The sequence below is a fragment of the Rutidosis leptorrhynchoides genome, chromosome 9, assembly GCF_046630445.1.
Source record: "Rutidosis leptorrhynchoides isolate AG116_Rl617_1_P2 chromosome 9, CSIRO_AGI_Rlap_v1, whole genome shotgun sequence".
NCBI classification, from domain to species: domain Eukaryota; kingdom Viridiplantae; phylum Streptophyta; class Magnoliopsida; order Asterales; family Asteraceae; genus Rutidosis; species Rutidosis leptorrhynchoides.
In genome coordinates this window covers 348,267,256-348,282,790 of record NC_092341.1, presented here as the reverse complement: position 1 = coordinate 348,282,790, position 15,535 = coordinate 348,267,256, and the positions used below count along the sequence as shown (strand labels likewise).

The following is a 15,535-nucleotide window of genomic DNA, read 5'->3' as shown; positions in this document are numbered from 1 at the left end:
TAACATGTGATAATAAGAAAAGGATCCGGTAAAACGTTAACAGTCCACGTCACGCGTGTGTAACCAACCACTTGCCTAAAATATTTAACACAAAACCTTTTCTCAACTTTCACGCGACAGATGCGCGTGGGATTCTATCACGATTTCCAGCCGGGTCAAGCTCATATTCACTGGACAAATCCGTTGAAAGCCAGTCAGATATCAGTTGATTACAGGCTCCATTTTCTCATTTCATTTGAATCTCATCGTAATTTAAATTTCATTTCACTTTTTTCATCGTTGAAAACTTTGACCTTTGACCAAAGAAACAAATATGAAGTAAACTTGCACCTTCATCTCCTCTTTCCTCATACCGTGTTTGTTCCCCAAAATACTTGTATCTTTATTTCCAGCATCAAATATCATACCCATATAAATAATCCTTCATCCCAACTAATTTTATCCATAAAAATCACAACCATAACAAACTTCTCACTTGTAAACTTACAAATACTTATAAATTTTATTCTATCATGGATGGAGATACGTCCCAAGAACAATACCAAAGCTCAAATTTACTTGAATTAGCAGCAACGGATGATGTTTCCGGGTTCAAGTACTTGACTGAAAAGAAAGGTTTAGCCGTAGATGAATTTGGTTTTTGGTACGGAAGATATAACAGAAAGATGGGGTTCGTTCAGCGAACCCCTCTTATGATTGCTTCCATGTACGGAAGCAATCATGTTTTGAAGTATTTAATTGACACAAAAGGAGTTGATGTTAATGAACCATCCGAAACGGACGGTGCCACTGCCCTGCACTGCGCCGCCGCCGGTGGGTCACCGGCGTCAATTGAAGTGGTGAAGCTTTTACTTGAAGCGTCAGCTGATGTTAACTTAAACGACAATAACGGGAATAAACCAGGCGATTTAATCGCCTGGGGCATCAAGGTATCAAATAGGAAAGTGTTAGAGATGTTGTTGAATGGTTTTTCGAGTGATGAGGAATTAATTGAAGAAAAGGAAATTGTAGCTAAAAAGGAATACCCGGTTGATGTATCGATGCCGGATATTAATGAAGGTGTATATGGGTCTGATGAATTTAGGATGTATACGTTTAAGGTTAAGCCGTGTTCACGAGCTTATACTCATGACTGGACCGAGTGTCCGTTTGTTCACCCCGGCGAGAATGCTCGCCGGCGTGACTTGAAAAAGGTTAACTATAGTTGTGTTCCGTGCCCCGAGTTTAAGAAGGGGAGTTGTGCGAAAGGTGATTCATGTGAATACGCGCACGGAGTTTTTGAGTCGTGGCTTCATCCAGCTCAATACAGAACTCGTCTTTGTAAAGATGAGATTGGGTGTGCGAGGAAAGTGTGTTTCTTCGCACATCGAGTGGAAGAGCTGAGACCAGTTTATGCTTCAACCGGCTCAGGTCTTCCGTCGCCGAAATCTGGATCCGTTACTGTTCCAGTTTCTTCGATGGAAACGGGCTCGATGAGCCCGTTAGCCCTAGGTGCAACTTCACCTACCTCGTCTCCCATGTGGCAAAACAAAATGAATCATTTGACACCACCTGCGCTCCAACTGCCCGGGAGTCGGTTAAAGACTTCATTGAATGCGAGAGATTTCGAAATGGATACGGAGTTTTTTGGATTGGAGAAAATAAGGACTCAACAACAACAGAGACGACAGATGCTAGACGATATATCGAATAACATTTACAACAATCAAAATAAATTTGCGGAATTAAAACCAACGAATCTTGAAGACGTTTATGGATCGTTGGATCAATCGTTATTGTCTCAATTTCATGGTTTATTATCTCCAAAGGTTTCAAACTCACCAACTCAAATGATATCACAGTCTCCTAATAATCGGTCACAATTCGTTAACAGTCCAAACCCGCTTCGGGCATCTTACCCGTCACCAAACTACTCATCCTCACCCGTTCGTAAACCTACAAGTTATGGGTTTGATTCATCGGCTGCAGTAGCACAAGCCGTTATGAATTCAAGATCTGGTTCATTCTCTAAACAACGCTGTCATAGTTTTATTGACCGTGGGCTGCCTGTGAGCCCGCGGTCAATCCCACAATCCAACCTATCTGAATGGGGTTCGCCAAACGGGAAGTTGGATTGGGGATTTAGCGGTGAAGATGCAAGTAAGCTTAGGAAGTCTGCATCTTTTGGAATAGGTGGTGGTGCAGGTGTTGGAGCTGGGCGGTATATGTCACCGGAAATGCACCGGTACGGCGGCAGTGGTGGTGAGAAACTGCCACAGTGGATTGAGCAGATGTATATAGATCAAGAGCAGATGGTGGCATAATAGCAAAAGCTCAATAACAGCTTTCATTTTGCCATAAAAATTCTTTAAATTATTTGTAATTCCTTCATAGTTTTCCAACTGGAATCCATTAAGATTATAGTTTCTGATTAATTCAACCGTTTGAACTTGAAATGTAATTTGATTATGAATTATGACTATACGGTACGAGAATTAATTTAATTTTTATATGAATATGAATGTTTTTATTCATTTTTGTCCTAGCAACCTTCGTATGATCCTCGTAGTTCATGATAGATGATGCTTGACATATGATTATTACAGTATTATAATTATGAAAATAAATAAATTATAATATAACTATAATTATAAATTATATATAATATAACTATAATTATAAATTATTTATTATTATTATTGTTAGTTATAGTTATTAAGTAGTAATAATAATAATAAAAATAATAATAATAATGATAATAATAATAATAATAATAAATAATTTATAATTATAGTTATATTATAATTTATAATTATAGTTATAGTTATTAAGTAGTAATAATAATAATAATAATAATAATAATAATAATGATAATAATAATAATGTTTGTCTTCAGGCGTGGTATTTGAATGATGGCACTATTATTGGGGACACTTTGGTGGTGGGGAAGGTTTTGCATTTGATTATGGAGGATGGGCCTCGTTTTGGGCTACATCTCAACGTTGAAAAAACAGAAATTTTCTGGCCTACGGAGGACCCTCGCAGCAGGCAAGTAGGTGTCTTTCCTCCTAATATTGCTCGGCCTTTAAATGGTGTTAAGTTGCTAGGGGCCCCCGCAACTTCCGATCTTGGTTTTAGTAGTGAACTGGTGATGCAAAGGGTGACCAAGTCCATTGCGCTTATGGATAAGGTTGCTAAGCTTGATGATCCTCAGTGTGAGTTGTTGTTGCTTAGGGCATGTACGGGAGTTTCTAAACTCTACTTTACCTTGCGTACTTGTCCTCCTAGTATATTTAAGGCGGCTCAACGCGCTTTCGATGAAGCCCTTCGATCTTCTTTGGAGCGTATTGTTACTGCTTCAGGGCCTGGGTTTGGTGATTGGCAGTGGCGGCTTGCCACCTTGCCATTTGCATTTGGAGGGCTTGGTGTTTATTCTGCGGGAGATGTTCGTCATTATGCTTTTCTGGCTTCTCGATTACAGTCTGCTGGGTTGCAGACCAAGCTCTTACGTCATACGGGTATTGTTGGTCTTGGTCGTGATTTTGAAGATGCATTGGGTCTGTTTAATAATACGGTTGGGTTTGATATTTTAGGTAATCCGAGTGAGGTCGCTGCCCCAATACTCATGAAGAAATTGGCAGATGTTTATTTCACAAAGGTTACCGCTTCTGCAGAATCCACTTTTTCGTTATCTCCCCGACAATCGGCCTTATGGAAATCACAGCAGGGTGATCACACATCTCCTTGGCTAAGGGCAGTCCCTATTTTGGGGTTGGGTCAGACGATGAACGCAAAGACTTACCGATGTGTGTTGTGCTACCGGTTAGGTGTTCCTTTGTTCTCTATCTCGACGGCATGCTCTGCCTGTTCAAGGGTTTTTACTGGGGATATTTTCGGGGATCACGCCGTGTCTTGTGCTGGTATGGTGGGTATTAAGCATCGACATAATATTGTTCGGGATTTTCTTGTTGATGTTTGTTATCGATCTGGGATTTCAGCGAGAAAGGAGGTTGACATTGGGTTGTCTGGAGGGAACGACAGGGCCCTCAGACCTTCAGATGTGTTACTTTATTCCTGGGATTGTGGTCGCGATGTTTGTGTTGACTTGACAAGGTCTTCTCCTTTGACGCAGTCTGGCTTTCTGACTTTGTCCCTGGACGTGCTGTGGTTGATGCGGCTCGTCGGAAGCGGGTCAAATACGAATCTAGCTGTCAGGCGATTGGTTATGGTTTCATTCCTTTCTCATTTTCTTCCCTGGGGGAATTAGAGAAGGAGGCTGTTTCTTTGCTAAAGCGGGTTCAGAAGAGTTCGATGGCGCAAGATATTAGTGCCGGTACTGCTGCTCATATTTTTACTAGGATAGGTTTTGCTATTGCTAGAGGTGTGGGGGCCCAGATTGTCTCTAGGCTTCCCACTAATTTTTTGTAAGTTTTAAAACTTTTAAGTTTTTATTATTAAAATAATAATAATAATAATAATAATAATAATAATAATAATAATAATAATAATAATAATTATTATTATTATTTGTTATAATTTCATATTGTATATGAAATATATTTACTAATATGAAGGAAGATAGAAATATGAAGGAAGATAGAAGAGATTAAATTCTTATTCAAGAATGGTGTACATACTAATTACAATCGATAGCATATTTATAGTACAATAATTCACTGTGCAGTTAGGTGGAACAGTAATATCCGTGATCCACCAAATATATTGATTCACCAAATTTTACTTTATCAAAAGTGTCGGCCACTACACAATGACACTTGACTTATAACACTCCCCCTTGGACGACAATTTTGTTTCACTAGAGATCAACTGCAACTTACTGCCTCGTTAAAAACCTTGCTAAAGAAAAACCCAGTGGGATAAAAACTTTAGCCAAGGAAAAAAGAGTGCAGCATAGAGTTGACTCCCCCTTAAGTAGACATCGCTGAGTCGTCACATCTTTTGATCTTGCCTCATGCCAATATTGTGAACATGTGTTATGAAAACAATAGTTGACAGTGTTTTGGTATAAAGATCTGCATAGTTGTTGATTGAACGTATCTCATTTTAATCTGGTTGTCTTTTATAAGATCTTGAGTATCTGAGAAGAATCTAGGGGGTATGTGTTTTGTTCAGTCACTTTTGATATATCCTTCTTTCATCTGTGCTATGCGAGCTGGATTATCTTCATAGATAGTTGTTGAACTTTTATCGCGTTCTAGTCCACAAGAATCAATAATGAGTTGTGTCATTGATCTTAACCAAAAACATTCCCGAGTGGCTTCATGTAATGCAATCACTTCGGCATAATTTGATGATGTTGCAACAAGTGTTTGTTTTTTAGAACGCCATGATTTTGTGGTACCTCCATTTAGGAATACATATCGAGTTTGAGATTTATCTTTATGAGGATTTGATGAATGACCTGCATATACATAATCAACCAAATCTTGTTTTGAAGCGTTAGAATAAAATAATTTTAAATCGGCAGTTCCTCAAGGGTATCAAAATATGTGTTTGATCCTGTTCCATTGTCATTTGGTAGAAGTTGAGCTGAATCTTGCCAACAAATTAACTGCAAGAGAAATGTCAGGTCTTGTACAATTTATAAGATACATAAGAACCTCAATTGCACTAAAATATGGAACTTCCGATCTGTTAAGATTTTCATGATCTTCGCAGGGATGAAATAGATCAGTGTCAATATTGAGTGATCTAACAACAATGAGTTTGTCTTTAAAAGATGTTTTAAAATCTTTTCGGTATAAGTTGTTTGATGTACAAGTTAACCATTAGGCATATGCTCAATTTGCAATCTAAGGTAATACTTGGTATTTTCAAGATCTTTCATTTCAAAATAATTCTTTAGAAGTTGAATGATTTCATAGATCTCTTTATTTGTTCATATGATGTTAAGATCATTGTTTTTCATAATAAAATAACATGGCAAATAAGTTTATGTGTATACACTTTTCTTATCAAGTAATCACTTAATCAGTTATACCACATATGTCCTAATTGTATAGACCCATATAAAAATCTTTGTGATTTAATAGAATACATTCCCTTGGGTTTTGCATTAGATGCTTATGATACCTTAAACCCTTCAGGTATATTCATGTATATCACTATCAAGTGATCCATACAGATAAGTAGTTACAACATTCATGAGATGCATTTAAGTAACTACCAGGTTGATTAAGTATCTAATAAGTAATTGTATCCATTACAGGAGGATAAGTTTTCCTCATAATTCATTTCCGGTCTTTGTGGGAAATCTTGAGTTACAAGTCTAGTTTTGCCTTGTAACTTCATTTGCACATTTCTTTTTCGGATAAAAAATTCATTTGTATCCCATACGTTTCACATTTTTCAAAGTGATAACGATTAATCCGAAAACTTTTCTTTTATTGAGCGATTCTAATTCAGCTCGTATTTCTCCTTTTCATTGAGCTCAATCATGTCTATTTTGATATTCAATGACAGATTTTGGTTCTAGATCATCATCTTTATTCATGATGTCATTGTAATATTATATGAAAATATCTCATCAAGATTTTTTTTTTTCATTTCATTTCGGTTCCATAATATTGCATAATTTATCGCAATTTATGTATTTACATTTATCAATATCCTCTGCAGAAGGAATATTGATTTATGGTTCTTCTTGAACACTTTCTTTTATCTCATTATCAGCTGATTTTCCTTTTCTAGGATTTTTATCTTTGGAACCAATTTGTCTTCCACGTTTCAGATGTGGCAAAGACTCATGAGTGACATTATTGCCAGCTTTTGGAATTTCAATTCGAGCTGGAGCATTTCCTGCTATTATATATGATTTAGTCACTCTTTTGTATCTTTAAATACATAAAGTAATTAATTTGCAAATTCTTGCATATGCATTATTTTTTAACTTTCTTTTCGCATTCTTTTGTGCGAGAATCAACATACCTTAATTGATGTTCATACTATGAAACATCATTTTCTTTATTTTTCATTTCTCCCCCTAATCTAGGGAACAATGTTTCATTAAAATGACAATCATCAAAACGTGCTGTAAAAACATCACCCGTCATGGGCTCAATATATCTTATGATTGAAGATGTTTCATATCCAACATATATTCTCATCCTTCTTTGAGGAATCATTTTAGTGCGTTGTGGTGGTGCAATTTGAAAATACACTGCACAACCAAATGTTCTATTTTGGCTCTCGACCAAAATTAAGTTGGTAGGGGAGAATATTTATGATTTGCACTTGGTTTAATGTGAATCAATGTCGCATCATGTAAATTTACATGTCCCCATATAAATATTGAGAGTTTTGTACTCATTACCAATTGTCTAGATATTAGCTGCAAGCAATAAATATTCAGCTAAATCAATTTTGTATGTACATGAGCAATAGGATGTTCAACAACAATCCCTATAGAAATATAATAATCATTAAATGCTTGAGATGTTAACTCATCAGCATTATCAATTTGCACCCTTTAATGGTGTAATCAGAATAATGTGTTCTCAATTTAATAATTTGTGCAAGAAACTTTGCAAATGCCATATCACGGCTTAATAACACACAAACATGAGACCATCCGCTAGATGCGTCTATTAGAACCATGAAATATCAAAATGGTCCACTTGATGGATGAATTGGTCCATATATATAACCTATTCTTTTCATTAATCACCATATGTGCTTTTCATTAATCACCATATGTGTTTTTCATTAATCACAATATGTGCTTTTCATTAATCACCATATGTGTTTTTCATTAATCACCATATGTGCTTTTTCATTAATCATCATATGTGTTTTTTCATTAATATGCGTTTTTCAGTGCTACATAGATATTTCTCATTTCCGATTATCATTGACTGATAATCATATCCATTATGATATATATCAGAGAAACTTAACAAATTTCTCTTTGATTTGAGAGAAAACAAGACATTGTTTATAAGAAAATTCGTACCATTTGGTAATATGAATTTTATCTTTCCATTTCCTTTTGCAGGACCTAATATAGTATTTATAATTCTTTCAGATGATTTCAAATCAATGAAATATTTCTTAGATTTGATCATAATGTGTATGTTACTACTATCTGCAATACATAGCTCTTTACCATTTAATTGATGTTGTATTCTCAGCCCCAAAAAAATGTAAAGAGCAAAAGGGAATCAAATGAACTCACCATACGATATTTTGTAGTAAAAATATGCATACGACGGAACTGAACAATGCAAGGTTGGCCTCGGATTCACGAACCTCCAAAAAGAATAGGCTAAGAAAATAATGCGCCAGCCCGGACTCGAAGGAAATAATGCGCCAGCCCGGGCTCGAAGGTAGTGCAACATGTTCATTTGCACAGGGCCCAATAATTTAAGTGGCTCAATATATTTTATTTTATTAATACACAAAAGTTAACTTAGCCCAAGACACATCAAACCTAAGAGGATAAATGCAGGCTTTAATTCTTACTGATTGTAGATCATGAATTTACAATTTATAGAATACATATTTTATAATCGATGTGGGATTACAAAAAGAAATTAGTTAAAACTAACGATGTATTCTCTTTTAATATAAGTTAAAACTATCTATGTGTGATTATAAATCATCACTTTTATATTTCTTATCGAACCCATCAACGATTTTTGATAATTTTTTATTTTATTTTTTTTATACAATTCAACCATTAGCTTATATATGGATACGTGAAAACAAATTATGATAGAGGCCTTTTTTTTTATGCCTCGCTCGGGGCACCGAAAAAACTCGGGACTGGCCCTCGTGGTATGCATGTAACTCGAAGAATAAACACAAAGATTTAGGCGATGGTGGACTGTGTGTTAGAAGATCTTGGAGGCCCAAGGCCAGTTTTTTGTAGCAGCCCAATTGACCCAACAATAATATAAGTCACTGCCCTTTAGCATATGGTAGGCAAAAGTGATTAGTTCGATGGAATAAAAAAAAAATTAGCTTTAGGCGATTCAATCATTAATAGCAACAATATTATACCATACTTAAATCAAGTAAAGGCAAAAAGTGATTAGTTCGATGGAATAAAAAAAAATAGCTTTAGGCGATTCAATCATTAATAGCAACAATATTATACCATACTTAAATCAAGTGGGGTTCTTTTGATTATTTTGTGTCGGCCCGTGATATTTTAGAATCCAAGAAACTTATAAGCAACTTAATTATAATAAATAAAATAATAATATATATGTATGCATATTTACAAAAGTTTATTTAGAGAGAGAAAATATAAATCGGGTATATGTATAACATATATTTCATAGGGTACAAATGGTAATGCATTCACATGTACAACTTTGAGCATGCAATCCGTTATAAGATGGTATGAGCGCATGCACACACCCACAAAACAGATTTAATTCTCACTCATCAGGCCATTATTGTCTGAAATGAAATTCTGAATATTCTCGAGATCTAGGTAAAAAAAAAAACTTTTTCCTACTTATAACTTGATTTCATCTTAATTAATTTATAGTTACATTAAAATTCACAAAACTACCTTCATCCTTATTGATAGTTTTGCAGATTATTACAGAGTTTGTTTTGTACAACACTAAAAGTCATTTATTATTAGCTTTATATCATACAAACTGTCCTATGATATAAATAATGAAGGAGTACGTTTGTGCCAGGAAGAAGAACAAATGGGTTGTGAGATGGTTGTTTTATATGTGTAAGTAATATATGTATATGTATCTTCATATTTCTTTTTTTTTTTTAACTGTCCCTCTCAAAACGGGTTCATTTTATGATTGTTGTAAAGTCTTGGTTTTCTTGTTAATTAATTAATTCAAAGTATTTTAAATTAAATAACGTCAACAATTTTGGAATACCTGATGAGTATAACTCAGTGGTGGAAGAATCCAAGCTGATAAAATTTTGATCAGAAGACACTTCGGAGGTTTCTAGATCTTCCGGTGGTTTTAGCGGCGGAGGACGATGGCCGGTGGGAATCTTGAGAGGTGGAAGTGGTGGTTGAGTAACTATAAGAATCACCATGATTATATGGAGCTCTTCGTGCTGATAACGTGTTATAATTTCATATTGTATATGAAATATATTTACTAATATGAAGGAAGATAGAAATATGAAGGAAGATAGAAGAGATTAAATTCTTATTCAAGAATGGTGTACATACTAATTACAATCGATAACATATTTATAGTACAATAATTCACTGTGCAGTTAGGTGGAACAGTAATATCCGTGATCCACCAAATATATTGATTCACCAAATTTTACTTTATCAAAAGTGTCGGCCACTACACAATGACACTTGACTTATAACATTATTATTATTATTATTATTATTAATTATTAATTATTAATTATTATTGTGTCATCAAGAATTATTCTGCTTACTTCATTTGATATTATTTTTATGGTTGTGTATGTTTATTGGTATATGATAATGGAATAAAATAATAGTCAATCTAGCATGATTGCGACGTTGTCCCTTTAATAATTGAATATCTTGACATTTTCGTTGGATGTGAGCCAATCTAATACGGAAGTGTTCTAGAAACATAAGAGTATCCGCACTGTTGAGAATTAGATTGCACGTGTACGGGGTTAAGAGTTTGAGGCTCATTTAGAGATTTGGATAATTTATTAAAAGTTCATTTTCGCCTCGAGCAAGGTTAATTACATGTTACTAACATTAAAAGGATAAATATATAAATATAATGATGTGATGTTTATCATGTTTTGCAAAACATAAACATGGTTTTAGGCTTTTAGCCCGAGATTGTGTATTTTCAGTGTACCGGGTGTTTGAGGAACGATTGTCTGCCTCTGGTGTAATTAGTGTATCGATTCGAATGGCCCAAGATGGCTGGTGTGATTGGTCTTAGGCCCAGAATGAGCATTCTCTTGACACTGGGCCTGACACGAGTGACAGGTTGTTGGGGATTTAAACATTATTGGGTGAGAATTCTAGATTGGGCTTTAAAGATCTTCAGCAGTTGAGCTTGTGTAACGGACTTTATGTTTACTGGTCCGTTTACCATCATAATTGGTTTGATGAGGGGCTTACCATTTGAAATTGCTTTTGAGATATGATTTGTTCATCCTACATAGTTATTATCAAATTGTATTTGCTTCCCTGTTAGAATGTTTCTACTTGAATAGGAGTATTAAGTTCTGAAAACCACTATTTTAATCAATTTAACATTTAAGATGTTAGGAAGGAAAACTTCCAAAAATCTATGATTATAAAAAATTTACAACATTAATTGATCTAGTGACTTCAATTCGATACCATACTATCCCTATCACCCTCAAAGATTTAGTTCTTTCACTGAATTTACGCAACATGAATCATCTGGATGATGATCTAGGTAAATCATGAGCGTTATGTTGGTGATTTTAGTGTTATCCAACTATCATTTTAGCTGATTGTGATTTACTAGAAAGCAGGAGTTGACTAGTGATACTTAACATGGGTTCGGTGAGTGCGGAGTGCACGCCCATAAGAGTGAACTAGACACTGGCGCACTATAATGGCGGGGTCAAGGGGGCTGCTCCCCCTTGCGGGGTCCAAGGGGCAGAGCCCCTGGCTGGGGCCCCGAAATAAAAACGTTTTGAGTGATACGTTTTAATAAAACGTTTAAAGAAAACGTTTTTCCCGCTCCTTTCAACAGTCCTAACCATTGGAATTATAATCATCTGTTTTAAACTGTTTTATATGATCAGTTTGAAAACTGCTTTCACATACTCTTTCAATTTCACATAGAAACATACACAAAAATCTATACACTAAATCGCGTTCTTCTTGTCTGGAAACGATTTTCATTTTTAGTCGTATCCTAATTGAAATTTTGTGTAACAGGAGACAAGGAGGGTCGGAATATTCAATTAGGAAAGTGTTTCACGATTCTAGAAATATCCGAATTATCTGTTTACATATCCTATTTCTAACACGTTATGTGGTTAATGTCCTGAATTTGATGAATCTAGAACGAAAAAATTATTTATTATTCAACAATCAACATTATCGACATCTTTCTCATGATTAGTCATACGTATTGAAGCTTCAAACAGATGCAATTTATAATTCATGGCATATTAAGGGAAGCAAGCTTCTTGAGTAAGCTCGCTAGTCTAACAATAATGTACTTATTTGATGTAAAAATGATGGTATTATCACACACCCATACATGCACATGATCTTTTATTCTGAACCTTGGCCTTTGTCGAAATACCAATTGTCGAGATGTAACTTTTGGATTCAAGACCATGTCAAAAGGTGTTGGGTCTCCCGAAAATAAATGCTCCAGGGTTCGAATCCGTTCTTTGTTGTCTTATAGCCGGGTCAGCTCAATTTGACTCTTGGACATGGGATTGACGTGGGCGGACTAATGTTTCCAAAACCTACATATTTTGTTCAAAACCTACATATTTTGCCTAAAAAAGTTACTACGTTTTAAAAAAATTTCGCCCCGAGTGAGTAAAATTCCTGGTTCCGCCACTGCATAAACCTCTTAATATGAAACATTATCTAAAATGATTGTTTTCTAAGCATATCACGACATCTGGAAATGTTAGTTGAACGTTCGTAACCCTAAATTTTATCATTTTTCGTGTTTTAGGTTTGACGACATCAAACAGTTCATTTATTAACAACAAATAATTACCCTTTTTAGTTAATTTGATACGGAAAGAACTCTTTTTAGAAGTAAAAATAATTGTGTCATTAAATTGAACAAGGTAAGGAGACTAAGGTAAGGAAATTGTGTATTTTTTTTGTACCATTTAATCATGGGTTAAAGCCAAAAATAGGCTATAAACTTACACAGATGCACCGATATCGCCCACAAACTCATTTCCGTCATACTGTCGCCTACAAACTTTCAAAAAATGTGCTAATATCAACATTTTATAGTTTTGACCTGTTACATACTAAATTTGACCTGATTTTTTTTTTTTTACGAATTAAGATCCAATCCACGAACGACAAGTGTTGATTTTAACCAGTTTAGCCGGTAGCAAGTCATTTTTGTTTACATTGGTACACTTTTTGAAAGTTTTTGTTTACATCGGTACACTTTTTGAAAGTTTGTAGGCGACAGTAGGACGGAAATAAGTTTGTGGACGATATCGATACATTTATATAAGTTTGTAGCCTATTTTTGACTTTAACCTCTTAATCATTTGCTCTAAAAATTGGACGGAATCGTAGATTTTGATTTCATGGGCCATCAACCCTAAAGGCCCACATATTTTGTTAAGCCACTATATAAAGTACTAATGTAGGACCATTTTCTGAACATTGCCGTTTTTTTCAGACAAAATTTTCTCCTCTGTCACTTCTTTTCACACATCTTCTCGCCACCCTCACCGTCGCCATCGTCACCATCGCCACGCCATCGTCACCATCACCTCGCCATCGCCGATCGGTAAGTTTCTTTTTGCATTCACTGTTTCTTCGTGTGTTGAACCGTTAATTTGTGTTCCAGAAATGGTTTACGTTTATTGTAATTCTTTAATAGATAAAAGTTGCGATTAGGTTTATTTTTATCAAATTATTTGAGCAATTTTGGTTGCGAATAGACTGATTCTGTTATACAAACGTGAATAGTTTAGATCTGAACATTTTAAAACTGATCTCTGATTCCGCCCTTTGGCCTGCATGCAGAGCTCTTCTTACTTTCAATCTACTTTAACTTTGTAATAGTATATTTATATACAGCAACGATGACCAGTACATTTTATATGATTATTGTTATTGGTTGAAATTGCTTGATAGATAAAAATCGGATGTAGGTTTAATTTCTTGAATTTTGTTATAATTTAATTTGCGGTTACACCATACCTTTTTAATACATCCGTGACTTTTTTTAATACTTAAAATCACAAAAAATTTATATGGCTCCATGTCTCCAACCTTTTGAACTTCTGATGCAGGTATAATATTAAATCATGGACTGCTTATAGTGCTCTTCTAAAACCCTTCATATTCAGGTTTGATATTTAAAAATAGTAGTGTTAGATATATGTAAAGTATTGCGTATTTCATTTGTGGAAAACATTTGACCTTTAACTTATGTGGTTTGTTCTCTTTACTATTACGTTTCATATATAATATAACTTTGGGGTGATAATCCGTACATTACCAAAATCTAACAAATATATCCATATACCACTACATCACTTCATAAACAACCCTTTAAAATAAGGTTATTGGTGTATGGATTATTCCCCGCGACTTTGTGAACTGGGTCAGGTTAGGTACATGATGTAAACGAAATGAGTATTGTTCACATTAATTGCTAAGATTTTTAGTATTTATAATTATTACTAATGACATTCATTTTTGAAGGTGGGAAGCTGTCAAAGGCCAAGTTCGTTATAGGCCAAATGTACGATGACGTGCTCATTACGATATTGTCGGTTATTTCTATCAAGGATGCAATGGTTACCGGTGGTGTTGCTACAAGATGGAGATACTTGTGGTTTAATTTAAGACTATTAAACTTTGATGGTAGTGAGAATTTTCGTAATAAGATGGGTCTGGTTGATGTAGTTAATTCTAGAAAAAGAAAGATCATCAAGAAAAGTCATCCGAAGCTACAACCACCTGGCCGTCACTGACTTTCTGATCCGTTATGGTTTCAATAGTAATCATAAACATGTTAGTTATGATTGTCTTAATTTTGCAGTAAAAAGGAAAGTTGAGTTTCTTGACCTGGATTTGACGGGCCTTTGTCGTTACAAGTGGTGCACAAGAAGAAAAGAATAATGCGGACACTGACATGAATGTTGCGTACAAAGAAGAGAGTGATGCGAACTCAAACAGGGCAAACAAAAGGATCAATCCACCTGCTTTTAGGTGCCACGAGTGCCGAAAGAATGTGTCACTAAATGTTTTTCGTCTCATATACGATGGTTGTGGTGAATTCGTGAGTAACATGACCCGAAGGACCCTTGAAGCAACGATTTCGCAGCATGCAAATGCGACATGAGTTTTCACTCCATGTTTAATTCATGTGGCATTTGCATGCTACGCAAATCGTTGCTTCAAGAGTACCTTCAGGTCCGCTGCTCACGAATTCACCACAACCATCATATATGGGACGAAGAACATTTAATGATACATTCTTTTGGCACTCGCGGTACCTAAAAGCAGTTGGCTTGTTCCTTTTGTTTCCCTTGTTTGGGTTCGCATCACTGTCTTCTTTGTGCACAACATTCACGTCAATGTCTACCTTATTCTTGTCTTCTTGTTGCACAACATTCAAGTCATAAGTTTAAGTGGTGAACTAATGATAAACAATCAAAAATATGTATAAGAATAATCCCAAGATGTTATCGTGGCGAAAGAAATTTTTATGACAAACTTAAAACTCTTTGAAATCATGGATATTTGTTAAGCTAAATCTATCTATTTATCTATGCGGACCTTGTATCATGCATCTTCAATGGTTACCATATAGATTTACGTCTTGCTCATCTTCCGAAATTGAAGGAACTTGACCTTGATATGGGTAAGTTGAATATCAATAATGCGTTCGGC

The 15,535-nt window shown here is 35.1% G+C and overlaps 2 protein-coding genes across 2 annotated transcripts; both read left to right on the top strand.

Moving 5' to 3' along the window:
• Window positions 1-421: 421 nt before the first annotated feature.
• On the top strand, window positions 422-2,495 carry LOC139867703 (zinc finger CCCH domain-containing protein 29-like). Its single transcript, XM_071856068.1, has one exon. It carries the CDS (start codon window positions 513-515, stop codon window positions 2,301-2,303), a length of 1,791 nt encoding a protein of 596 aa, XP_071712169.1. The 5' UTR covers window positions 422-512; the 3' UTR covers window positions 2,304-2,495.
• Window positions 2,496-2,918: 423 nt separating this feature from the next.
• Window positions 2,919-14,613, top strand: LOC139869178 (uncharacterized). The gene is made up of 5 exons (XM_071857500.1): window positions 2,919-3,497; window positions 3,573-3,637; window positions 13,308-13,418; window positions 13,769-13,781; window positions 14,342-14,613. The coding sequence occupies exons 1-5, from the start codon at window positions 2,945-2,947 to the stop codon at window positions 14,611-14,613; spliced, it is 1,014 nt and encodes a 337-aa protein (XP_071713601.1). The 5' UTR covers window positions 2,919-2,944.
• Window positions 14,614-15,535: the final 922 nt, after the last annotated feature.

Coding starts and splice junctions, on each gene's coding strand:
- LOC139869178 (XM_071857500.1), top strand. CDS start 2,945: ATGGAGGATGGGCCTCGTTTTGGGCTACATCTCAACGTTGAAAAAACA. Junction 3,498..3,572: donor CAAGCTCTTACGTCATACGG/GTATTGTTGGTC, acceptor TTGATATTTTAG/GTAATCCGAGTGAGGTCGCT. Junction 3,638..13,307: donor CAGATGTTTATTTCACAAAG/GTTACCGCTTCT, acceptor CGTTTTTTTCAG/ACAAAATTTTCTCCTCTGTC.
- LOC139867703 (XM_071856068.1), top strand. CDS start 513: ATGGATGGAGATACGTCCCAAGAACAATACCAAAGCTCAAATTTACTT.